We start from the raw sequence: 27,125 nt of genomic DNA, 5'->3' as shown, positions 1-27,125 counted from the left end.
GTAATCATTCCACAATGTTTATCAAATCATCACACCTACACTTTACATATATACACTTACATTTGCCAATTATTCCTCAACAGTTTTAAAAAATGAGAAGAGTAAACATCACCAAATAAAATATCAGACTACGCCAAAGGGATATTGAGAGTTTATAGTGCTAAAGGTCTTAAAAAGAAATACAAGTTTGCCGGTACTTGGGTTATTTTACAAAAAAAGAAAAATTGACAAAGAAATTAGAAGTCTGACTTAAAAACAAACAGGAGCGCCTGGGTGGCTCAGTCAGTTAACCGTCCGACTCTTGATTTCGGCTCAGGTCATATCTCACAGTTTGTGAGTTTGAGCCCCTATGTCATTCTCTCCCTCCCTCTGCACCTCCCCTGCTCATGTTCTCTCTCTCCAAATAAATAAAGCTTAAAAAAATTTAAAAACAAACAAAACGAGAGTAATGTTTCTTTGCCATTCTCAGATTTCCCAATTGCAATTTCAGCTGTTGATGAGCAACAGAAGCTGGCAAAAGATAATTATGGTTTTGCTATGACATGAAATTTGAATTCTGCAGTAAGGTGGCTATGTGGAAAAAATCACCTAAAATATGTGCCAGTGGACCTCCTGGCATTCACATCTCAATAGTGATTTGCTATTCTCTACTACTCTGCCCTGGCCCTGTAACTCAGCAAGGTACGAAGGAAATTCTTGGAAATTTTCAGTAATTCTTTATGGTATGTTATATGGCACTACTTGGGATTCACAAAAATCTCAGCGTATATCCACTTCATCCCCAAAGTTTACAGCATAAATCTAAAACATCTACATTTCCTTCTTTTACTATAACCCATATCAGTGTGTCTAAGGACATCATATTCGCTTATGCCTTGTTATCCACTTGTTATTCTAACTACTACTCAAAGGCAGAATTCTCATTCCTTCTATAGTTTTCTGGAGACAATGCTCAGACTGAGAAAAATGCCTCCTTTTTTCCAATCACCAGTATTGGAAGCCTCTACAAAATTCATTTAATTAATATGTAAATCATTAAAATAAAGTGGCATCATAATTACTAATAGAAAGTAAAAGAAAAGAAGTAAATTGTTCCATGAAAGCTATAGGGGGAAATTCAATTCAGAAAATATTTTTAGCTTTGAGATAAAAGTTGCTTTTTCAACCCCATGAACACACTTACATTTTTAGAATTAGTTAAGAATTAACAGTGGTACTCACTATGTAAAATCAACTTTTAATAAAAACATAAGATGTTAAAAACCATTATTTGACTTTATTAACCTTACTCATAGTGTTGAATACAAATGCAAAATTAAGTGGTGACCCTTATTTTTAGTCTATTTCAAAGCATGGTCTTTTAGATTTAAGAATTAGGGCAGATATATGTCACAAGAGGGAGGGGAACCAAAAAACCAAGTTAAAAAAAACCCACTGATATGTTTATATGTTACAAAGTTTGAGGTACAGCCCTTAAACTCTTTTAAATGGTATTTTCCTCTGACTTTCCATTAATCTCACCAGTAACTGAACTTTTAACAAGGCTCTATAATCTAACACACAAGTCTTCCAATTATAAACTGAAAAGAAATGTGGGCAGGTATGTGTACCAAGTACCTTATGAAATTCACTATGCACAGGTGAACTTCACATATAGATTTCAAAAATCAAAAGGACTATGATATTCTTAAAACCCAAAGGCTAGATAAGGCCTTCCAATCTTTCCTGCACTGTAAGAAATGACTTGATCTAATGATGTTAATGTAGAAATACATTATATATTTTAACATCAGTAAGGTAGGACATTCAAGGGAAGAGCCAATAAAGCGTTCGCATTTTAAAACCAAAAGGGACACATCTTGGACACCTTAAATTACAAAATTCACTTCTAAGCAGGAACTGTTACTGTGTAACAAATACTGCTCATATTAAAAGTGCTGGTGACAAAAAAATTCAATACGCCCTCTCCACAGAATCTGTTCACATACATTTATATATAACTGTAACTGTAGTAAGAGTTTAAATGTTTAAGGTGCTCAAATTTTGCACTGCATGACTAATTCAATAAGTATTCATCTGCTACCTCTTTGTAGCAACTCCAGTTAGAGTGAATGATCCATGGGCAAAGGGCAAAAATGTTGTTATTTTCTAGAATGTGGCATTTGTGGAGCTGGAGTGCCCTCTATTGGCAACGAAGAAGACACACTCATTAGCTGTCCTGCATGCATTTTCTCATTAATTCGGAGTTCACATCCATCTTGAAGCATTCGAACTGCTATTCGGGCAATGTTCTTAGAGTCGTCAAGACCACTGTGAGGCCTCCCATCATAATCCATTCCTAGTTTTTCAAGCATTATTGTTAATTTGGTTTGGCTTCTAGGAACCTGAAAAATAAATAGCTTAGTAAATAATTCTTTAGTATTCTATAAATCACTGTGAAAAATAAGAAATTGATAATTGACAGTAATAGTTAAAGTTATACAAAGGGCAAATACTCTTGGTTAAATGGAGCAAATAATTCAAACCTTCAGAGCTTAAAAAAATGAGGTTATAGATGAAAATACATATAAACAGACAGAATCCTCAAGACATCTAAAGAATCTAGTTTTGTAATTTGACAAATCATTTATGAAAGGAAATGTATTGTTTTATTTATTTATTTATTTATTTATTTATTTCCCTGGGGAGGGAGGCGGAGGTGGAGAAATGTATTGTTTTAGACATCTAAGTTAAAGCTCTACTATTTGAACTCAAATATTCTTTTGTATGGTATTTTACCGTAATGTGTTATTTTACTTGATAGACTCCTTCAGTGGATACACTGAAAAAAATCTAGTCTTTCTATGACTAAAGACAATAAAGATCAGGGTGGCTGGGTAGCTCAGCCAGTTGAGTGTCTGACTTGGTTTTGGCTCAGGTCATGATTTTGTGGTTTTGTGAGTTCGAGCCCCACATGGGGCTCTGTGTTGGCCACACGGAGCCTGCTTGGGATTCTCTCTCTCCCTCTCCCCCACTCACGTTGTCTCCGTCTCTCTCAAAAATAAACTTAAAAAAACAATGATGAAGATCAAGAATGAAAGACATTATCATGTGATACTTTTCAACTTACTTAAATATAAATATTTAAATTTAAATATTTGATAAATATAAAAATCTCACACCCCAAATTTCAATATGCCCCTCCACTTTTTAGAAGCACCATTCTACCTTCTGTATATCACTACTGGGAAGATCTGTTAAGTTTTACATTCTGTAGTCTGTATAGCTATGTCACGTAAACATCTTGGGGCTTCAGCTTCTTTATCTGTAAAATAAGAGTAGGGGCACCTGGGTGGCTCAGTCAGGCACCTGACTCTTGATTTCAGCTCAGGTCAGTCAGGATCTCACAATCGTGAGATCAAACCCCAGGTTGGGCTAGGTGATGAGTGTGGAGCCTGCTTGTGATTCTTGCTCCCTCTCTCTGCCCCTCCCCCACTCACATGTGCGCTCTCTCTCCCTCAAAAATAAACTTTAAAAAATAAAATAAGACTAATAGTTATCCTGTTTACTCACTGGGTTATTGGGAGAATCACAAAGTAAATGATATAAAAGAACCATGATAAACATCATTAATTATCCTTAGCTGGAATTATCACCTTCTGGTCCTTTCACTAAATATCACCTAGAAAATGTGCTTCCAAAAATAATTTTTCCAACACACTGAACAACTTAGGTGAAATGGACTATCCCTAGACACACAACCCACCAAGACTGAATTGTTAAGGAACAGAAAATCTGAACAGACCTACAATAAGTAAGCAGGATGACAGAATTGGTAATCAAAAACCTCCCAACCAAGAGAAGCCCAGGACCAGACGGCCTCACTGGTGGATTCTAAAAAACATTTAAAGAAGTATTAACACTGATCCTTCTCTAACTCTTGCAAAAAACCAAAGAGGGAACACTTCCTAAATCACTTGATGAGGTTAGCATTATCCTGATATGGGGGCCAGACAAAGACACTACAAGAAAACTACAGATCAATATCCCTCATAAATACTGATGCAAAAATCCTCAACAATACCAGCAAACCAAATTCAGCAGCATATTAAATGGATTATACACCATGAACAAGTGGGATTTAGTCTTAGGAAGCAAGGATGGTTCAACATACAAAAATCAACCAATGTAACAAACCACACTAACAGAATGAAGGGAAAAAGAAACACATGATCATCTCAATTGATGCAGAAAAAGCATTTGCTAAAATTAAACACCCTTTCATGATGAAAACTCTCAACAAAGTAGGAAGAGAAGAAATCTACCTCAAAATAACAAAGTCCATATATAAAAAATTTACACTGAACATTATATTCAATGGTGAAAAGACCGAAAGCTCTCCCTCTAAGATCAGGAACAAGATAAGGATGCCCACTTTCCCCATTCAAAACAGTATCAGAAGTTCTAACCAGAATAAGTAGGCAAAAAAAAAAAAAATAAAAGGCATCTCCACTGGAAAGGAAGAAGTTATCTATGTTTGCAAGTGTCGTGATCTTTTATTTAGAAAATTCTGAAGATTCCACCAAAAAACTGTCAGAACTAATAAGCAAAGACAGCAAAGTCACAGGATACAAAACCGGCACACAAAAAATCAGTTGCATGGAGCCCAGGGGGCCCAGACAGTTAAGTGTCTGACTCAGGATTTCAGTCATTATCTCACAGTTCATGAGTTTGAGTCCTGCATAGGGCTCTGCGCTGTCAGCTTGGGATTCTCTCTCTCCCTCTCCCCTGCTCATGCCTGCACGTGCTCTCTCTCTCTCAAAATAAATAAACTTAAAAAATCAATTGTATTTCTATCCAATAATAATGAACAATCCAAAAAGGATATTAATAAAAAAATTCCATTTCAGTAGCAAAAAATAAAAAAGTTTAACCAAAGAAGTGAAAGACTTGTATATTGAAAATTACAAAATGTTGCTGAAAGAAATTAAAGACAACATACATTAAATGGGGAGACATGTTCATAAATTGAAAGATTTAATATTGCTAAATAATCAGAACTACTTAACACGATCTACAAATTCAGTATAGTCACTAGCAAAATATTAACTCAAAATGGATCAAAGACTAAACCTAAGAAAGAGTCAGAACTACAAAATTCTAAGAAAACCTAAGGGAAAAGTTACATGACACTGGATTTGGCAATGGTTTCTTGGATATGACACCCAAAAGCAGAGGCAACAAAAGAAAAACTCGATAAACTGGACTTCATAAAAATTTAAAACTTTCGTATATAAAAGGACACACTATCAATAGCAAAAGACAACCCACAGAATGGAAGAAAATATTTGGAAATCATAGATCTGAAAAAGGATTAATATCCAGAATATACAAATAATTCCTAAAACTCAACAAAAAAAAAATTACATGATTTCAAAATGGGCAAAAAGACTTATACAGACATTTCTCCAAAGACATACAACTGGCCAATAAGCACATGAAAAACTGCTCAACATCACTAATCATTCTGGAAATACAAATCAAAACCACAGTGAGATACCACTTCATACCCATTACATAGCCATCATTTAAAAATATAAAAAGAGGGGTGCCTGGGTGGCTCATTTGGTTAAGTGTCAGACTTTGGCTCAGGTCATGATCTCAGGGTTTGTGAGTTCGAGCCCTCTGTCAGGCTCTGTGTTGTCAGCGCAGAGCGCACTTTGGATCCTCTGCCCCCACCCCCCACTCCACCCTCCAGCTCTCTCCCAGTGGAACGTGCACACTCTCTCTATATCCCCTGCCTCAGAACATAAAAAACATAAAAAAGAGAAAAAAAGAAAATGGAAAATAAGTGCTGGCAAGGATACAGAAAAACTGAAACCCCTGTGCATTGCTGGTGACAATGTAAAATGGGGCAGCCACTATGGAAAACCATTTGGGAGGTCCTCAAAAAATTAAACATAGAATTTCTGTATGATCTAATTCCACTTCTAGGTATATACCCAAAGAACTCCGTTATTTGCACCTGCATGTTCACTGGAGCATTATTCACAATGGCCGGAAGGTGGAGGCAACCCAACTGTCTATCAACAGATGAATGGATAAACAAAATGTGATCTAAAAATATAATGAAATATTATTCAGCCTTCAAAAGGAAAGAACTTCTCAAACAATGGAATTATCACGTAGCTTTACAAAGGAAGGAAATTCTGACACCTACCACAGCACACACGAACCTTGAAGACATTACACTAAGTGCAATATGCCCGTCACAAAAAAAACAAATACCAGAAGATTCCCTTATATGAAGTACCTAGAGCGGTACAATTCACAGAGAAAGTGGCATGGTGGCTGCCAGGGGCTGGAGGAAGGGGCAACAGCGAGTCACTGTTTAAAAAGTATAGAGTTTCTGTTTTGGAAGATGAAAAAGTTCTGCAAATGGATGGTAGTGATGGCTGCATGACAATATGAATGTCCATCCTTCACTAAACTGTACAGTTAAAATGGTCAAAATGGTGCATATTGTTATGCTATGCCTATTTTACCACAAAATAAATCAGAGGTAACATGAAAAATCAGGGATTGTGCCAAAAAAATTATCAGCTCTAGTAAACAAGGGCCAATTCACTCAATCCTGTCTAAAACTGAAGAGGTGTGTGAGAACCTGGGTAAAGAGCACATAAACCTCACGCATTCTCTGGCCTGGCAAGAAGTTCTCAGCACGGTGACTGACTTGGAAGGTGAATGGCAGGAAAGTGGTAGGCCAGAAATTGCTGACTGGTTTGCAGAAACTAGCCTAGACATTTTCATCACATGAACTAACTCAACAAGCACCCGTAAGACCCTGGAGAAAACCCTTACCTTCAAGTGGTAAGATTCTTGGATTTCAAGGAAAAGTGAATCTTTGGGAAAATCATATTGCAAAAAAACTGCCAATGTTCACACTTCTGCTTAGGCTTGACAGGGAGAAAAGCTATTAGCAAGTCTTAAGACTTAATGTAAGCCATCTGGACAAATTGTAGAAAATTAGACAGTATTTTTCCTCCCTTTCAACACCAGAGGGTGACTAGGTAAAAAACCCTTTCTCAGAATCTTCTGCTCAGCCACAGAACTTCACTCTGAAAAGAGCTTTGTAATGTACAGTCTGACTGTACACTAGAGAAGAGATTTACTGATCTGTCTTTAGAACAGTCGTGGATTTAGGGGCGCCTGGGTGGCTCAGTTGGTTAAGCGTCTGACTCTTGATTTTGGCTCAGGTCGTGATCTTGCAGTTTGTGAGACTGAACCTCTGAGTCGGGCTCTGTGCTGACAGTGAGGAGCCTGCTTGGGATTCTCTCTCTCCCTCTCTCTCTTCCCCTCCCCTGCTTGTGCTCTCTCTCTCAAAATAAATACATTTAAAAAGAAAAAAAGAACAGCTGTGGATTTCTGCCAAAGAAGAGAGTCCAGTCATTCACAGAAAAGCAACGAATATTTCACTGCAGCTTTCAACCTTTTATGTGTGTGAGTAATAAACCTCTTCTTATTTAACAATATGAAGAGCGAGCGCAGAAGCTGTCTCATTTCAGTGGAATACGAAATCCATGCAAGCTTGTCTCAAATCCTAACCAGAACTGAGTATTTGTACAGGAAAAAGAAAGACAAAAACAAAAGAACGAAAACAAACAGCTATCACTTTACCAATGTGCTTCATCCTTTTATTTCAAAAATGACATTTAATGTGTATAAAGAACTACAAAAGAAATTAAAAACTAACATGTCTGCATAATTTTGTGAGTTAAACCTACACTTGAGTCTGATCATGCCACGCAGAAATAAGCTTTTTTATTTTCCAAAATCTTGTATAAAATTGTGTCTGTAGGCTGTATTTGTATCCATATTGTTTCAGCCTACTCATAGAAAACTCAAACCCACTTTAAGTTTCAGCCAGTTATTAAACAGAAAAGTATTATGTTTGCCTTATGAATTTTTTAATTTATGAAAAGGAAAGAGATTAATTTCAAATTTAGAGATCTATCTATCTCCACTCCTAAGAAAGGCTGGATAAAGAGTAATTTTTGGTTTTAAAAAAGAAAAAAAAGAATACTTGTTTTTTTTGTTTTTTTGGTTTTTTGTTTTTTTAAGTTTATTTACTTTGAGAGAGGGAGAAAGAGCACACATGCGGGGTTGGGACAGAGAGAGAGGGAGAATCCCAAGCAGGCTCTGCACTGTCCGCGAAGAGTCTGAGTCAGGGCTTGAACTCATAAATCATGAGATCGTGACCTGAGCCGAAACCAAGAGTCAGACACTTAACCAACTGAGCCACCCAGGTGCCCCTGGAAAAAAGAATACTTTGTACTTGCCAAAGACCATACATTGTTAGACTCCTATATAGTAAAAATTTGTGCTAAGACTTTTAGGCCTGCTTGGATAAGGGGGGGGGGGGGGGGTGGCAGAGAAGGAAACATTTTCAAAAGATAAATGTTAAGTTTCCTCAACTTACACTAATTGACATCACAGTCAATAAATTTATGAACAGAAGAAATCCACATAGAAAAGAGCAGCCTAATAAACTGGTCAACATATACAGATCCACAAAGAAGTATTATTCTCTACTCAAAAGAGCACTGGTTGGGTGCCTAGATGGCTCAGTTGCTTAAGCATCTGATTCTTGATTTCAGCTGAGACCATGATCTCACAGTCATTAGTTCGAGCCCAGCGTTCGGCTCTGTGGTGACAGCACAGAGCCTGCTTGGGATTCTCTCTCCCTCTGTCTCTGCCCCTTCCCCTGCCTCAAAATTAATAAATAAACTTTAAAAAATGTATTAAAAAGAAAAGAGTGGGGAGCCTGGGTGGTTCACTCGGTTGGTCCTCTGACTTAAGCTCAGGTCATAATCTCACAGCACATGAGTTCAAGCCCCACATGAGGCTCTGTGCTGACAGTGCAGAGCCTGGAACCTATTTCAGATTGTGTGTGTGTCTCTCTCTCTGCCCCTCTCCCACTCTGTCTCTATTTCTCAAAGATAAACTTAAAAAAAAAAAAAAAAAAGAGCACTGGCAATGTTATTGCCTTAATATATCTGCAACTTTCCGAACACTCTAATGTATTGTGAAAAATAGATATTTTTATGCAGACTTAAAAATTATGTAATGGCTTAATTAATTATTAAATTATTAATAATTATCCTTGGAATAAATAAAGGTTTGAGAAAGATGTCCTAATATAAGAATGCATTGTCACCTGAGGTACAGCAAAAAAAAAAGGGCCTAAAGATGACCAGGACCCTACAGATTTACATAAAACACAGAGCATAGAGACACATTTGAATTATCACATTAGCAAAATGCAAACAGTGGGAAAACCTACAGGACAAACGGTTGTTTCTTAAAAATAAAATAAAACAATTGTTAGAAAAACAGGTGGAAAGGGGATTTAATTAGAGATTAAAAAATTTAAGAGACATGTCACCCAACTATAAATGTGTGGACCTTATTCTGATTCAAACCACAAAAGGTAGAAGAAAAAAATAAGGTGAAGAAGACTAAGAGGTACCAACTCCCAAGCATAAAGGAAGTCACAGGGATGAAATGCACGGCACGGGGACCAGTCAATACCACTGTAATAAGCCTGTATGCTAGCAGATGGTAACATGGATCATGGTGAGCAGGGGGTGATGTACTGAACTATCCGATCACTATGTTGTACATCTGAAACTAATATAACATCGATATCGACTATGTTTCAATTTAAAAAACTAATTAAACTTAAAAAGAAAACTATGATATTTATGACTATTTGAGAACACTAAGGAATTCCTGTTGGTTTTTCTGTGTGATAATGGTATGGTGGTTATGCTTTTCAAAAGAATTCCTTATTTTTTGGAATTACATAACATGTTTACAGATCAAATGAAAATAAAGTTTGAGATCTGCTTCAATCGAGTAAGGAAAGGGGTAAGCAGGTGAAGATACAGATGAAACAAGGTTGGCCATGAGATTATAACTATTAAAACTGGGTAACGAGGGTTCATTATACCTATCAACTTTTGTATACATTTGTAATTTTCCATAAAAAAAGTTTTTTTGAAAAATCATAAAATGAGTGAAAAGCTAAATTCACAAAGCAGTAAAAAAACACCAAATATAATCAAAGGACTAGTATCCAAAATAAATATCTATACACAACCACAATTTATAATCTACAGTTACAGAAGAACTACCCAATTTTTAATGTTTATTTTTGAGAGGGCGTGCAGGTGAGTGGGGGAGGGGAAGAGAGAGAGGGAGACACAGAATCTGAAGCAGGCTCCAGGCTCCAAGCTGTCAGCACAGAGCAGAATGTGGGGCTTGAACCCACAAATCACAAGATCATGACCTGAAGTCGGATGCTCAACTGACTGAGCCACTCAGGCGTCCCAGATTACTCAATTTTTTTAAATGGGAAGATTTAAACAGGAACTTTACAAAATAAATTCAAATGGCTAATAATTATAGGAAAACAAGCTCAACCCAAGAAGCAATTAAACAAATGCATATTAGGACCTTAATGAGATGGCATCCCACATCCACCAGATTTATAAACACTTAAAATGTCTGGCAACACCAGATGCTGGCAAAGACGTGGAGCAATTATGAACTCATCTACTCTTCTGGGGAGAGTGCAAATTGGTACAACCCCCTCAGAAAACTATTTTTGCATTACCTAACATCAATGATGCACATATCCTACAACAAGCAATCCTACTCGTAGGTTTATACCCTAGAGAAATGAGCGCAAAGAAGCCCCAGAAGACATGCGTAAGAATGTTTATAGCACCACTGTTCATAAAAACCCCAAATGACCAGCCAAATAGAGCAGATAAACAAACTCCTGATATTCATACAATGAAATTCTACATGGCAGTGAAGTTAACAACAGCTACATACATGACATCGATGAATCTCAAACATAATGCTGGGGAAAAAAGCAAAATGAACAATACAGCCAGCACGATGCTAAAACATGTTCAAAAACAGGCAAAAGTATAACGGATGTACATATAAACAGTAAAACTGTAAGGAAAAACAAGAAAATGATTTCCATGAAAGTATGGACTGCGGGGTAGGGGACCTGGGAAGAAGAAAAGGGGTTGAGTGAGCGGAAGTTACAAGGGATTTCACTTTAAAAAAAACTCCACTCTTCTGTATGTACACTTCTCAGCTTTAAAAATGTCAAAACCACAAAAAATGTTTTTAAGGGAAAGTGCCTTTTCTCATGAAACTAGGATGTGCTTCATCAAAATGAGGTTGTAAAGGAAGAAAGAAGACAGCACAAGGTCTTACATGTGATAGAGAAGCAAAGAAAAAGAAAAACCTCCTAGGATGATTTTAGAAAAAGCCTGAAAAACAAAAAGTTCAAATTAGAACAGGATTAAAAGTTCCAGGCAGGTAATCTCCAAGGAAAAAGGAGAGAGAGAGAGAGAGAGAGAGAGAGAGAGAGAGAGAGAGAGAGAAAGAAAGAGAGAACGAACACTGGAAGGCACCTGAGTGTTCTGAGTACTGGGGAGCAGTCTACAGTTTGAATGGAAAGTAATAGGATAATGACTGAAGGAGGCACTTGTTAAATCTGGGGAGAAGTTGTGAAGTCTCTAGTGTTACAAGAACAGAAACACCTAGTAATAATTTGATTACAAAGATAATATAACTAATTAGGAAGACACACAGAGGGGAAGGACATGCAGGTACTGTGGCTTTTTCACAGAGCTAAATCTTCATCTTCCATTGCAGGAACTCAAGAGATACCTCAAACCGAAAATTCAACAAATAGCATTAACCTATCATTTAGAAGTATGAAGGTAAATATTGGAAGAAAGAGCTACAAAAAGTTGAAATTGTCTGCCTTAGGAGAATAGGAACCAGTGCCGGTAAGGGCCAGAGTGGATGACTGCCACTTGTCATAAGCCTTGTAATACTACTTTTAAAAATTTACACTACACCTATGCATTAACTCCGATAAAATTAAAATTCAGTGGGGAGCATTTGTTCCACAAACAATTCACACATTAAATACCCCTACAGTTTCAAACCTCTGTTACTGAAGAGCATGTATATACAGTTAACCTATTCAAATTATGGTAATAGATTTAAAGAAAAACAGCTCAACTTTCTAAATTCATAAGATCATGATCATATTCATGTTTAGATAGTAAGTAACATAGGTATATTGCCTTTTCCTGTGAAAAGCACCTAGTAAAACACAATGTGATGTACATGCAAAATGTAATTAAGTTTATCAAGAGCAATATAATCAATAAAATGAAAATTTTTACCTTGTAAAAGTTCCCATATGACTTTCGAATATTGATCCACTTTTTAGCAAAAGGAGGGTATTTGAGCCTGCTTAGCCGGCACTGAATGTTCAGGAACTTACTCATATCCCACGAACTTGTAAAATCAAAAACAGGGGTGAAAAACAATGAAATAAATACCATACTGTTCTTACAAGTAAAATCATTCTATTTGTTTTTGATTTACACATCACCTTTCTTGCTGATATTCACATATATCAAACTTACAAAATTAACCTCTCTACCTCCAAAATACTACTTCAAAAATAAACTTTAAAAAAACAAAGAAAAGTACAAGTCAGGTATATTAAATTTTTCTCACAAACTGACTAATTCTTACTAGGCTCATCATGACCATTTTCATGGTTCTGATTACTTGGGCAGACTTCTACGTTGCTAATTATTTTTTCATAAGCCAAAAATAATTCTGCTAAGCTTACTTTTAATGGCAAGTTTATCATATTAGGAAGTTCTTTGAGGGTGTGCTTTGAAACAAAACAAATGAACAAAATATTTCAAAGAGAAGAAAGTAGCTATTCAGGGATTAGAATACAATTTGTTGTGTTACAGCATATGTTTCTACAACACTAATCAACTTATGTAGTTAAGTAGGAAAATACTGATTGTACAATATGGACGTTGTGTTGGTTTGTACATGGTTTTTCCTAGGAAAAAAGGAATCGGAACAATAGCTGTAGAAATTATAACCTTCAGCAGGAAAGGAAAAACTCTCAACTCAGCTGCTGTACTGCCAACAGTACTTTCAAGTGTATTATTAAAAAATTAAAAACGAGTGCTTGTCCCCAGGATCCCATTGCTTCTGTGCATTTGTAATATCCTCTGAGGCAACTTCCACTTAATGTGAACTGCTTGCCTGCGTGGTCCAAATTATTTCTGGAGGTATGAGCTATGTCCCAGAATGTGAGGTTTTTACAGAATCACACATACTGTGTTATGACAGAAACACCTATATACTTTGGCAGGCACACTGCTCATTCACATTCAAACTCAACAGATTTCTAAAGAGGTCCATCAACATTTTCCAAAATTTCTACTTTTAAACACAATTATAATGTGACTACACTCAGTGCTTTTTTCCTATGTAAGGGTCACTAAACCCTTTATGTAAATGACATCTCCATTTTAGTGTGCAATCTGTCCACAGTTTGAAACAGAAGTCGATTAGGACATTCTTCTTCAATCTTAATAGCACTATCCTTTAGGAGCTGCCTTGGCACAATGCCTGTAATCCTTGTTTTAATCTTTCTGATCTTCCCTCTACATTTTTCATCTAACAAATGCTTTTTGAGCACACAAAATTTTGAGTTCAGACTACAATAAGCATTATGGAAGATTATATCAAGTAGCCCAAGTCCTTACCCTGAAAGGATTTTTAATCACCTTGCACACATAAGTCTTACATAAATAAAGTTTAAGTCTATCAGAATATTTAGATGCCAACACAAATGGTACATATATAAAGCCTATGAGATATCCAAAAAAACCAAAAATCAGTATGAATTGAAGTATGCATAGTAAAACAGAAGGGCTTAATAAAGTAGCAAAGGAAGAGAGCCTTCTAGTAGAAGAAAAGCATGAAAAAGTGCACAAAGGACACACCATATGGTTCATGGGCCAGCATGACCACAGTGGAAAAGAATGGCAGGTGGATTAGGATACACAGGCTTCAGGTCTGGCTTGAAAGCCAGACTGAAGATTTGGGACTTCTTTGAGCAAGGAAGTGTCATGATAAAAAGGTCATTTTAGTTTTACACATTAACACTTATCCTTCCCTAGTCTTCTAGTCCTGGATTAGACTGTTACCATTGCTTTCCCTCCTCTCTTTGGTCCCTAGGATTCAAAGTTTAAGTAGAAATAAGAATGTGAGAAGAAAAATATGGTGTCTTGTGGGAGACCCCAGAACTATAAGTAAATAATACTTTTTGTGGTTATTCTGAACGTTAAATGAACATGAACATCTTTTATCTTTAAAAAGAAAATTACAAAAGATAATTTTGCTAAATACTCACCCATCTGTCAATATGCAATATTTATACTTTGTTCCTAACTCCTTTGATTTCATCCAGTCAATTACTTTTTTTAGTACCTGAGGGAAGGTATCAGCTCTGTCTACCTGATCCTGAGGATATAAAAGTAAAATATATAAAAATCAGAGTAGCTACATGTAGTCCTACAAATACTCAGACACAAACGTTGAAGAGAAAGGAACAGTAAGAGAAAGTCTCATCTATGATATTTTAAACTCTACGTGATTTCCTTGGCTGAGATCCACCTAACATTGCATTTTTAAGATAATTAAAGATTGTTTACAATCCTCCCCAAACGAAGATTTGAGATCATCCCCAGTGGTTCTCCCTTTTTTTAAGGCCTCAACCTAGTGGCTGACTAATTCTCCGGAGTGGAGAAAAGGGAAATCTCCCAGCTACAAGCCACAGCCCTCCAACACGGTCTCCCTATCTCAAAGCTCAGATCTTTCCACAACAGATAACACACCGCTGCCAGACTGAGCTTCCTCAGTTGATCGTCACATCACTTCCGTACTTAAAATCCTGCAAACATTCCCCAAGGCTTTCAGGATAAAAAGACACACAAGACTCTTCATGACCTGGCCTCCCTCGCCTACCACTGTAGCTGTATTTTCTACCACTTTAGCTGTATTTTTGACCACTTTCTTACTAGCTCATGCACACCTGACCATCCCCAACTACTGATTCAGCCCAAGTTCACTAACTTGAGGAAGTCTGGCACAGGACAGCCCTCCCTTCCCTCTGTCATAAGATGCCCATACTACCCTGATAAAACAATGACTTGCTCATTAGTCTTAACAATATTGTCACCACTCACTGGTTTAGTCTGTCTGTCCTCCTGAATACAGACTGTCGAGTGACCTGAGGAGACTGACTTAACTATCTCTGTGTCCCAGGTACCTTGGCAAATACTACAGGAAGCACTCAAATACTTGTTGAGTGAATGAATAAATGAATAAGGGAACTAACTAAACAAAGGCCCTAACACATTACAACACAATAAAAAGATCAGAGACCTAATAAAACATTAACCTATATAGAAGGTCAGGTTATAAACAGATACATTTTAAAACTTCCAAGTCCAGCATGGTAACAATTATTCTACCAATGATCAAAAAAATTAAATCTTTAGATTCATCATTGCCAGTCCTTAAGAGGAAAGGCTAGAAAGATTTTACCAGGTATAAAATTTGCTTTCCTACTTTTTTCATAGTATAATATGGAAAATCTTTATCAAGTAAGTACGTTGTTTATAATAATAATTTTTTAAACTATGAAATACAACCCTAATTTCAGAACCTCTTTCAAACTCTAGGAAAAAGAACACAGAATTAGAACCTGAGTAATCCCAGTTAGGTTGATGCAGAAATCAGAAAGTTGGGTGTTAATCTCTGGTCTCACATACTGCTGAAATGTATCTTCCTACAAGGAAAGGAGAGCAAGTTACAGTATTTTCTATGACTTCAGATACATGACACAAGGTACATGAAATATTAAGCCACAGGAGACTATAATTTTATAGGTGCTTATGACATAACCCTTTCTAGAATTTTAACCACTTCAGGATAATTCTCTACTCCCAAAGCACTCTAATTTTAACTATGCTTCATAGTTTAAATTTTTTAAAGATAAAACAAGTATCTGAAAGCAAGCCTTCAAACCAGTTTACACATTATCTTGAGAAGCAAAATGTTGATAATTTTGTTTGTACTATTTGAAACTGTAAAGCTTAATAATGCAACCTCAACTTCAAGATGCTACCAGCTTTTTAAATAATAGTAAACTCTTTGAAAAAAATGCCAATCTTTAGTAATAATAAATTAGTTCTAGATTACTGCTCTCTCATTTACTCTTGAATAGTCTTTATTTTTATGTTGATTCCATTAAACTGAAATCTAATAATCAAAATTGAACTACATGAGATGTAGTAGTTTAAAGAGCAAGAATACTATATTTTTGTAGCCATTTTTATCCTCTTTGAGAAGCTCTCATGCTTGCCTTCTCATGTGCTCCCAACAAGTCTGTGAGCTCCTAAGGCCGGTACTGTTACCATTAAGCTCAGACCTCCGAGTGCTTTCTCCTCTAGCCCAACACTGCCTCCCTAAACAAGAACATGCTAAGTCACTTTTAAAACTTAAGGACAATTTTGAAGCCTAAAGGCACCAATCGCTAATACTAGGTAGATACAGAGAAAAAGACTTTTTTTGTGTGACAGAAGACTCAAAAAATTAAGAAAAATGTTCCATTTCCTAATAAATTCTTTCTTCACATTAGTACATTAAGCCAATGAGTTGTAAAGGTTAACTCTTGTCAAAGAGCAACATTCAACAACAGCAAAGAATGTCTGAACTTTAAAAGTTAGATGCTCTTTACTTACCAAATGCATTGCAGAAAGAAAAAGTCCACTTAACTGAATTTCTCAGATAAATGAAGGCTCTATCCTTTTAAGTATCAATATTTTCATAATTTTCAATGAAAATCTTTCAAAAATATGCTGCAACTTCCCTTCTCAATACAAGCAGGTAGTATCAAATATACCATTAATAAAAAACTTCATTCACTTCTATCAGAATGATTACCACAGAGAATTATGCACTTGATGAGCAAATATTTAGCAACCACTTAAGCAGATTACATAGTAAGTTATCAAATGATAAGGGGAATTAAAAATTAAAGTAGAGCAGATAAGCAGGATCAGAAAAATTGGGTGTGGGGGATGGTTTCAGCTAGACTATTAAATAGATCATCACCTTTATGCAGAAGGTGAGAACCAAGGAAGGACTGGAAAGAAGAGAGGGAGTGTAGGAGGGAAGAATAAACAGCAAGACTTCTGGTAGAAAGGAATTAGAACTAAAGCCCTGGAGGTGAGGGGGTGGAACATGCCTGGTATCTCTGAGAAACAGCAAGGTCAATATGGCATGATCAGAGGTGGTGAGAGGCCAGATCATGTTAAGGAATATGGCTTTTTTCTGAGTTAAAAGAAGAGCCACTGAAGGGAAGATGGAAAAGAGCCAAAGAAGGAAAATGGCTTCGATTTTATAAGGATCACTCCGCACACTATGTTGAGACTTGCTTTAGGAGACAAGGACAGAAACAGAGACCAGTTCGATGGTGAATGCAGTAAATCCAGACAAGAAATTATTGGGACTCAGACTAGAGTCACAGGAATGCAGTTAAGTGGCTGGGTTCTGGATGAATTTTGAAGGCAGAGCAAACCAGAGTTGGTCTGGATGTGTGATGGGAAGAAACAGAGGAGTCCAGGATGATTCCAAGGTTTCTGAACTGAGTAAATAAGAATTGCCATCACTCAAGCTAGGGAAAGCTGAACACACAACAGGTGGAGAGTAAATTCACTTTGGGACATGTTAAGAGATCTGTTTAAATGTCCAAGCAGAGATATTAAATAAGCTGCCTGGATTTGGGATTGATGTCCAGGTTGAAAATAAACAGTTGGGAGTCATTAGCATACAGACAGTTTCTAAAAGCTTTGAAAGTAGATGCGATTAGGGGAGAGGATCTGTAGGGAGAACAGGACCTAGGATTGAACCCTGGGGCATCCAATATTAGGAGCTATGAAGAAAAGAAGGAACCAGCAAGGGAAACTGGAAGGGAGCCCAATGAGGATGGAGACGAATTAAGAGAATGAGGTGTGCTGGCAGTCACCTGCAGCAAATATTTCAAGGACAGAGTGGTCAATTATACCAGCATTTAGATGAGAGTCAGAAATGACACTAACAAATGATGCTAGTGGAGGGATAGGATTGAAGACCTAACTTAAACCCACAGTGGTGGGAGTTTAAGAGAGAATGGGAGGAAACAGCAGTACGTAACTTTCTCAAAGATATTTACCAGAAAAGAACAAAGAAATGGGGTAGCTGGCAGGGAAGTGGAATCGAGTAAAAGCTTTTTATGGTGTGAAAAATAACATGTCCGTATGTGACGGGAACAATACAGTAAAAAGCAGTAAGTCATTAATGTCTCAATGAGGGAAGAGAAAGGCTAGAGCAGTAAATTTGAGTAAGAAAGAAAAAGTGGAATCTAGTGAGTTATGCAAGATTATTACAGTTGTAGCAGTCATTCTTCCTTTTAATTTATGGACTTCAATCTTCCTTGGGCAAGGAAATTATATAAACAGGCTGATTATAACTAAAAGAGATTCTGAATAACACTAAGAAAAAAATGTATGCATTTTTATACACAAGCCTTTTATACTTGCTCCCAACGTTTTGGTGGCTACTGGCGATGGAAGAGAAGTAACTTTTAGATAGATGAGATGTTATGATATGTTTGCTCAGATTTTACAAGGCAAATAGTAGTGTTTTGGAGAACTCCTTCCGACTTCCAGAACCAATAGGACAGTGACAACCAATAGTACAGAGCCAATATATTATATGGCTCAAAGCCAAGGTTACAAGTGCCATATGTCCCTAAACTTTTCACCAGAAAGACGGCCAGTTCTAAGTTGAAAGGCAATTTCTGTAATTTGCCATTTTTAGAGATCAGAGCCTATAGGAGTCCACAGCTGTGGTTCTTAATCCTGACTGCATGTCAACTGAGAAGCTTTAAAAACATGCTGATGTCAGGGGCCCCACCACAGAACAACTAAATGAGAATCTCTGGGATGAGGGCCAGGCATTTTTTTTTTTTTAACTCCCTAAGAGATTCTGATGTCCAGCCAGATATGTGTTCTAACCAAACAGAAAAAACAATGTAATTTTAGCTCCTGGAAAAGGAGAGAAGTAGCCTCTGAAATTATTTCATTACAGCTTTTCTATTAATCAAGCTGATACACAGTACACAATAAGAGCCAACAGCCCACTTTTAAATTCTAAGTCTAGCTTTACAATAGCAAATGAGGGGCGCCTGGGTGGCTCAGTCGGTTGAGCGAATGACTTCGGCTCAGGTCATGATGTCGCGGTCCATGAGTTCGAGCCCCACGTCGGGCTCTGTGCTGACAGCTCAGAGCCTGGAGCCTGTTTCAGATTCTGTGTCTCCCTCTCTCTGACCCTCCCCCGTTCATGCTCTGTCTCTCTCTGTCTCAAAAATAAATAAACGTTAAAAAAAAAATAGCAAATGAGATCCCTGCTCTACTAGAGAACACCAGAATAGTTGCTGCTAAAAATGAAAAATCAAAACGTAACAATTCACTTACTATTTCTAAGGTATGGGTATTCAGTAAAACCACAGGAAATTCAATTATTTCATGTATAAACTCAGGTGGGTTACCCTCTTCACAAGTGGCTTCAAAATCAATGATACAAATGTAGTCATAGTAACTGTCAGCACAATTGCCCTCTTTCAACATCAGCTTCTGCTTCTTGTAATAGTTTTTCAGCCTTTTCTTTAGCACATCCTTTACTCCTCTAAGGAAAGAAAAAGAAAATTAACTCTTAGATGAGTTTTACAATCAAAAATCTGAACTCTTACCTGCTGGCAAAGGACTGAACTGGCAGTCACAGCATAATTTAGCAAATATTAACTAGAATAAATGTAAAGAAAGCAAGACTTAAGGCTAAGTTAGCAAAGAATTAAAATCAAATGTAACACAGAATATTTTCCTTCAGAAGTAACTTTTCATTTTTGTAGTACATAAGAGCATTTCTCCTATACTGGTATTTCAAGCCATACACCTTGTTAGCATACACTGCCTATATAGCCATACTGCCTTATACCAAAATGATATATACATCATACAACAACTGAAATTAATGTTGAACTATTCTACAGGCCAAACACAAATTTCAGAGTAAGAAAATTCACGTAAATGGAATATTTATGCTATCTTTCTTTTTGGTTTTTATAGGTTAGACAACTAAAATACCCATATGAATAAGAAAGCATTATGAGCCTTGCATATAAAGTTGAATGTCTACTAGCTAGGAAAACTCATTTGGAAGATACCCTAGTGTAAACCATGTCCAGAAGAACAGCCATACTCAATAGGTTCTTAATTGGAAGCAGGTTTCTTAATCTACCATGGATAGAATTTTATTTAGAAGATTACAGATATTTTCAAAATACACGCCCTACAAATGGTGGGTGGAGAAAAGATTGTTCTAAGTAGATAACAATCATTTGTAATGGTGGTCATGTACTTCAAACAGTATGTACTTCACTTCTTCTAAAAATTAAAAGTCATGACTAGTGCTCAGACTTCCTTCAGTGTTACTTGTTTGAGTCCTATTAATGGTTTACAAATACAAAATGGCAGTAAAAATAAAAGGACCAAAATTGTAGCCAGTGTGCAGTGACAACTAAGGTATTTTCGACACATCACTAATAACTATCAAAAAAAAAATTTTAGGGGCACCCGGGGGCCCTCAGTCAGTTGAGTTTCTGACTTCGGCTCAGATCATCATCTCACAATTCATGGGTTCCAGCCCCATTTTGGGCTCTGTGCTGACAGCTCAGAGCCTAGAGCCAGCTTCGGATTCTGGGTCTCCCTCTCTCTCTGTCCCTTCCCCACTTACACTCTGTCTCTGTCTCTCAAAAATAAATACGTTAAAAAATTTTTTTAATTTAACCTTTTACTTTCCTTCCCAAACTACCACTGAAAAAGAATCCTATTCATGAGAATATTGATAATTAACCAGTTTGTTGTTTTAAGACAGAATGTTTTAATATGTTTATTTGCTTGAGATTTTCTAAATTACCAAAATGGGAGCACCTGAGTAATTCTTGATCTCGGCTCAGGTCATGATCTCACAGTTCGTGGATTCATTCCCTGCGTCTGGCTCTGTACTGATGGTGCAAAGCCTGCTTGGGATCCTCTCTCTTCTTCTCTCTCTACCCCCCCCCCCCAAACTCATGCTCTATCTCACTCTCAAAAAAATAAATTAACTTTAAAACAGAGGATAAATATTGCTTATAAGAAAAAAAGGATAATGAGGACCCAGAAACAATAACCATTTTCACCTACCACATGCAATCCATTCTTTTCTTGATGCTGACAATTAACTACCAAAATTCTGCATTCCAAAGGTCATTCATTCCTACTCCAAGCTCCAAGTCAACATAAAGTGATTTGTTTTGCAAAAATTTACTAAACACAGAGAGTGTATACACTTCACAGAAGATACACACACATACATACCTATACACACACACACACACACACACACACACACACACACACAGAGTTGGCTAAGCTGCACTGTTTTCTCATTCAATATCCAGTTCAATATAATGCATGCTATCATTCTGCATATTTTTAAAAGCTAAAACAGAAAAAAACATATTTCCTGATAGGTGAATAATTTTTTTTAATTACTTGGTTTCAAAGAAACCCTCTTTATAAAAATAACACAAGTGGACAATATATATATATATATATCCAATCTCAGTAAAATGTAATTAACCATCAACCAAATGAGCAACTAAAAAAATTTTAAATACATTTAGTATAATAAAATAGCTACTTCTGTACATTGCTGGTAGATAGACTGTCAAAATACTCAACGGTTGTCAACTCAGCACTCTTAGCCTACTGGCCAAGAGACTGACATAAATAATCAAAGGTGCACATAAGGATTCACTTATAAGAATGAAAATTGTAGCTCCTATGTGAATTGTTAATAATGGTTATCTCTTTATGGTAGGATTACAGATGATTGGCTAATTCTTCAGTGTATTCAAGATTTTCTAGGGTAAGCATATACTACTTCTGTATTTTTAAAAAGTTATTGTTAATTACCTGGTTTCAAGCTTGAATTCTGAAAGCTTAGCTCTGAGTTCTTCCTTACTCATTCTATTAATGCATCCATTCGTGATAGCAATCTCTTTGTAAACTGGGTCACTGAAATCACTTGCACTGGAGGTAATGAACTTAGATCCTTTGGTTTCTTGGCCATCAAATCTACATTGTTGCTTTTTCTACCAAAAAAAATATATATACATATAGATAAGCTTATAATTAATACAAACATCTTAAAGATTCAAACTCCTGAGGCCTATTCATTACTACATGTTCAACGAAAAGTGCATAGAAAGAAGACATGTTTCCAATACAATTTACCCTGCTCTCTTCTGAGTCATGAGATTTCTTAAAGGAAATGAAGCTAAATAAAAATAGCACCGGTGCTGGGAGCACTTCACTACAGAGCCCCAGCTGACCATTTACTAGCAGCATGACCTTGAATAGTTACTTACTAGCCTCTGATCTTCAGTTTCCTTATCTATAAAAGAAAGAATAATAACTATTCCAAGTCGCATTTGGTATTTGGTAGTGGTAAACAGTATTTAAACAAGGTTATTATAAGGATTAAATGAGATTATGTGTATTGGGCTCCCAACACCATGCCACCTACCAAACCACCATGGCTATTAATGGGAACTTTATTACCATCATAGACTACAGAACAGACCTTTTCACAAACATTCTAAAATTTCTAAACAAACCAATTTTTAAAAGAACTTTTACAACATTGTGCATGTATAAGTCAGTGACATCCTCAGAATTTTTTAACCTCACTTCATTTCACTAAGTTAACAGAATTGACCAATATAAAAACAAAAGGGACTATACAGAAACCTAGTTCATAATCTCTTAGAACCCCAAGCAAAGAAGGAAATGTATTCAGCTTCAAAACACACAATTTCCCAAACCCACATGTATACCAATTATTCAGGAGAACTACAGTTAGTGTATCATAAATCTTTCCTCTCCTTAAGTCAAACTCTGTGTTAAGAAAAAACTGAACTCAATTGTAATCACTCCACAGGTAGTCCAAAGTTATTAATATGCCTAGTTTCAAAGTTCCATTTATAAGTTAACAATTTTCCACATGCAATGTTACAAATATTAGGTATGCTCCAGAATTTTCAAGAAGACTTTGGTACTGGGGTGCCTGAATGGCTCAGTCAGTTGAGCATCTGAGTTCAACTCAGGTCATGATCTCATGGTTCGTGGGTTCAAACCCTGCGGTGGTTTCCCCCCACTCCTGTCCCACCCCGCATTCTCTCTCTCAAAAATGAATAAACGTTAAAAAAAAAAAAAAAACACTCAGTAACAAGAAAATAAACTTAATTAAAAACAAAAAACTTTGGTACTTAGCATTAATCCATATTAGTCTGTTAATTTAGTCATAATTTACTACATTGTCCCCATAAGAACTAATTACAGATTAAGAGGGGATAACCATGGACAGGCCAAATTCCCTGACTTAGCACTAATCCTAAACGTTCAGGGACTATTTCTCGCTCAACGCTCTCAAATGTGTGTTTAATACAACACACATTTACTAGAAATGTAATGCTAGGCACTGTGCTAGAGCACTCAAGAATTATTCCTATGTCTTCAGAGGAAGAGATCAGAAATCCCAATGTGTAAATTGTCCATATACTGAAGAATAACTATATTGAAATTCCTTGTTGACAAATGGTTAAAAAACTTTACTAAAGCTATGGAAGTAATTAGTTTTCAATAATACATTAAATTTACAATACCTGGCTACTTTATTGCTAGAATTTAATCAGGATAATTTATCCTTTGTCTTTAAACTTACGGTGAATTTTAAACTTCATCTTCAGTCGGGTTAAAATTTAGGTCAACAATGAGTAACAGTTTGTCTACCAAAACAGATGGCTCAGTCAATTTAAGCAAATTTATTCTTTGGCTAAGTCCTCTCTCTGATTCACTTGCTTAATTCTTATCTAAAACTGCAACTACAAAAATTACCCAAAATAACACTAAGGTCTCTTAAATCTGCTGTAAATCATGATTTCTGTAAAGGAAGATCTGCTTCCTCTCCCAGGTCCAACTCTAGCTCTTTCAATGAAGCTCAGGGCACGTGAAGGTCTGGTTCTCAGTGATCAGTATCTGCTCCCAAATTTAAGGTCTACACTAATGGTTTCTGAAGAAGGTTACTAAAGTCAACCCACTAAGGAGTAAAAGAAAATATTAAAAACCCGCATGTACTATAAATCTAGTAAAATGCATAATTATTTTACTAAACAATAGATTGACAATGACATCCTCCCCAATGTCTATGTCCACCTGTCACAGGTCGCATAAAGTACCAGACATATAATGAGAAAAGTGTGGGCAGATTCCATATTATGGGGAAAAATATTCACTTTCAAAGTATTGTGACCTTTTGCAATTTTTCTGTATTCAAATAAATGACTGTACAATTTATATGATCTCAAATAAAAGAACATATACAGTATGGGAAGTGACTATAAAAAACTTTTATACCAAAAAGAGGCTTACTGTCTTACCACGCTTTTGAACTTAAAGGTGACTTACATATTTTCTTTTGCAAGACAGGTATTCCAAAATTGCTGTCATTTTCTGTGATGAGAAAGGGATTAATAGCTTGAAACTTAAAAGGTTTTCCTTTCAACACAACTTGTTATTTCAACATGAAAGAAAAGGTTTTAACAGTGAGATAAAAAGATAACTGCTTATCAAAAGAAACTTTTCTCTGTAGCAAGAATATTTTGAAAATAGTTATTTTGGAAATGTTTTCATATATGATCGCCAAAAAAACTGCGTTTACCTACAAAACAAACAGCCTCCGCAACTACAAGCTAAAAAAAAAAAAAAAAAAAAACCTTAGAAGTATAATTTAGCCTGATTAAAATTCTTCCAAAAGAAGAGTTCTGATTAAAGGTGTACTTACTTGGTTAAAAATGTGAAAATGTAATACCTATCAGTTTACAAAAACAACTGACATTAGGAATAATGAAAATGGATTTAGCAATGTTCCAACAAAATACTTTGCTTGCCTGAGACAGGAAAACAAAACTGTTAATAGTATCCAACAATACGGGGCGCCTGGGTGGCTCAGTCGGTTTAAGTGGCCAACTTCCACTCAGACCATGATCTCGCAGTTCGTGAGTTCGAGCCCCGCATGGGGGGGCTCTGTGCTGACAGCTCAGAGCCTGGAGCCTGCTTCGGATTCCGTGTCTCCCTCTCTCTCTTCTCCTCCCCCACTCACGCTCTGTCTCTCTCTCTCTCTCAAAAATAAATAAACATTTAAAAAAAATAGTATCCAACAATAAGTTTTTAACAACTCTGAGTCACTAAAACCAATTTGGAACACAGACCTAAGTCTTATGTTGCTATATCTCAAAGTTTGAAGACTTTCAAAATATACTGAAGTACGTCCAATTATTTTTAAGCCAACTTACATGACGATGTTATTGACAGCATCTCAGCCTGAAGAGGGAGGTGGGTGGAAGAGGTTCGTTAGAGAGAGGCAGCATCCAAGGCCTTTCGGAATGTGTATCGTAAGGGGAATGGGACAGCTATGCAAAAAACCCAAAAGAAGGTCGTGCAGAACAAAGGGAGCATCAAAGATCCTTAAGAAGAAAGACTATCCACCATAAAAGAACCCATGAAGCTAAGGGCCGTGACAGCAAAAGGGAAGAAGTCAGCAACGGAGGCAGGAGCCAGGTCCTGCCGGGCAGCCAACTGAAGACTAAGATGGGGAAAAACACATCAGATTCATGTCACTGAAAGATCATTCTAGCTGCTATTTGGAGAACTGGCTGTTGATGGAAGAGTTAAGAGCAAGGAAGCCTCGTGCAAGTACCCACTCTATGAAGTGCTCAACATACGTTACTCAAATGAAATGGGCCAACTTCAGCATTAGGATTATTTACAATCTGCAGCGCTAGTCACCAATAATGTATACCTGCCAAATGAGATGAACAGGAAGTTTTGAGGCCGTCTTTACAGTTCTGCTCCGTACGGGGTTCTACCAATGAGTTGTCAAAATCACTACAAAAAGCAGTCGTGTAGAATATCTATATGAAATAGTAGCAAATGGGCAAAAAGCTCCGATAATAGGCGCAATCACCCTCCGTTAAGGCTGGGGGGCGGGGCGCGGGTAATGGACTTCGGGTCCTAGAAATGACACGCCTAGAGCGTATGGTGCGAGTTTTAAAAACATAACCTACCTAAAAGGGCTAGACAGAATGACTACAGCAACAGCGTGCCCTGAGTATTTGGAGCAGAATTCCCCCCAGAACTTCTAAAACCACAGTTCACACACTTCTCGTCTTGACTATTTCCTCACATCACATTGCCAGAGGATAATTCGGGCGACAGGGGGCTTGGAGACAACCAACCCGAGGAAAGGCGCCGGGGATGGGAACAGGGTGAGCGGCCGGGGCTGGGAGTCGAAAGGCTGACGTTTCTGCGGAACAGCCTAGAAGGCAGGGGCGCGGGAGTCCGGAAGGGCCGGGCACCGACGAACGGGCGCGGCGGACTCACCTCAGGATTCGGGTTCCGCGGCTCCTCCCCACACTCGGACCGGGGCGACTCCAGCCGCGCGGGAGCCACGGCCTCGCTGCCAGGCTGTTTGCTCCGCTCATGCTCCATGCCGGCTGTCACGTAAGGAGAGCGCTGCCGGAGCCCGACACTCGCTCACCCTCACTCGGCCAAGCCCGAAAGCCTCGCCTTCCTCCGTTGAAAAATTACCGGGCTCGCGTTCCCGCGGCGGCGGCCACACAAACTCGAGCGGACACCTCCCACTTCCGGGAGCGTGTGGCGTCCACACGCCGCGCAGGCGCAGTGAGCGGGCGCGCGCGGAACGCTAGCGCATCTGCCGATGGGGGAGGGAGGAGGAAGGCGAGCGAGGCGCGCGCGGGAGGCTACGAGTTAGACGTCGCTGCGCGGCTAGGTGTCCCGCTGCCGTTACACCAGTCTACACCAGTCACTAAAGAATACCGCCAGGATACAAGTTCCCGTCACCGTATTTCCTGAGAAGAAAAACGAGGGGTACCAGGGGGAGCGGTGAACTTCCACCGTGGCAAATAACATTTGTAAAACAATTTCCGTTTTCCGTGA

At 37.5% G+C, this 27,125-nt stretch overlaps 1 protein-coding gene across 3 annotated transcripts; it reads right to left on the bottom strand.

The window, feature by feature from the left end:
• Window positions 1–1,256: 1,256 nt before the first annotated feature.
• ERI1 (exoribonuclease 1) lies at window positions 1,257–26,833 on the bottom strand. 3 transcript variants are annotated; one of them, XM_053216374.1, is made up of 9 exons: window positions 25,969–26,047; window positions 25,463–25,490; window positions 24,576–24,620; window positions 22,023–22,201; window positions 19,482–19,692; window positions 15,668–15,751; window positions 14,312–14,421; window positions 12,264–12,378; window positions 1,257–2,384 (listed from the first exon to the last, which is right to left on the bottom strand). In XM_053216374.1, the coding sequence occupies exons 3-9, from the start codon at window positions 24,615–24,617 to the stop codon at window positions 2,142–2,144; spliced, it is 984 nt and encodes a 327-aa protein (XP_053072349.1). In that variant the 5' UTR covers window positions 24,618–24,620; window positions 25,463–25,490; window positions 25,969–26,047; the 3' UTR covers window positions 1,257–2,141. The 3 variants fall into 3 exon arrangements, with proteins under 3 accessions (XP_053072349.1, XP_014938347.2, XP_053072350.1); XM_015082861.3 differs by lacking the exons at window positions 24,576–24,620; window positions 25,463–25,490; window positions 25,969–26,047 and adding an exon at window positions 26,550–26,833; XM_053216375.1 differs by lacking the exons at window positions 24,576–24,620; window positions 25,463–25,490; window positions 25,969–26,047 and adding an exon at window positions 26,329–26,497.
• Window positions 26,834–27,125: the final 292 nt, after the last annotated feature.

This window comes from Acinonyx jubatus, chromosome B1 (genome assembly GCF_027475565.1).
Source record: "Acinonyx jubatus isolate Ajub_Pintada_27869175 chromosome B1, VMU_Ajub_asm_v1.0, whole genome shotgun sequence".
Lineage (NCBI taxonomy): Eukaryota > Metazoa > Chordata > Mammalia > Carnivora > Felidae > Acinonyx > Acinonyx jubatus.
The sequence above is the reverse complement of the archived record's forward strand: the minus strand, read 5'-3'. Positions and strand labels throughout refer to the sequence as shown.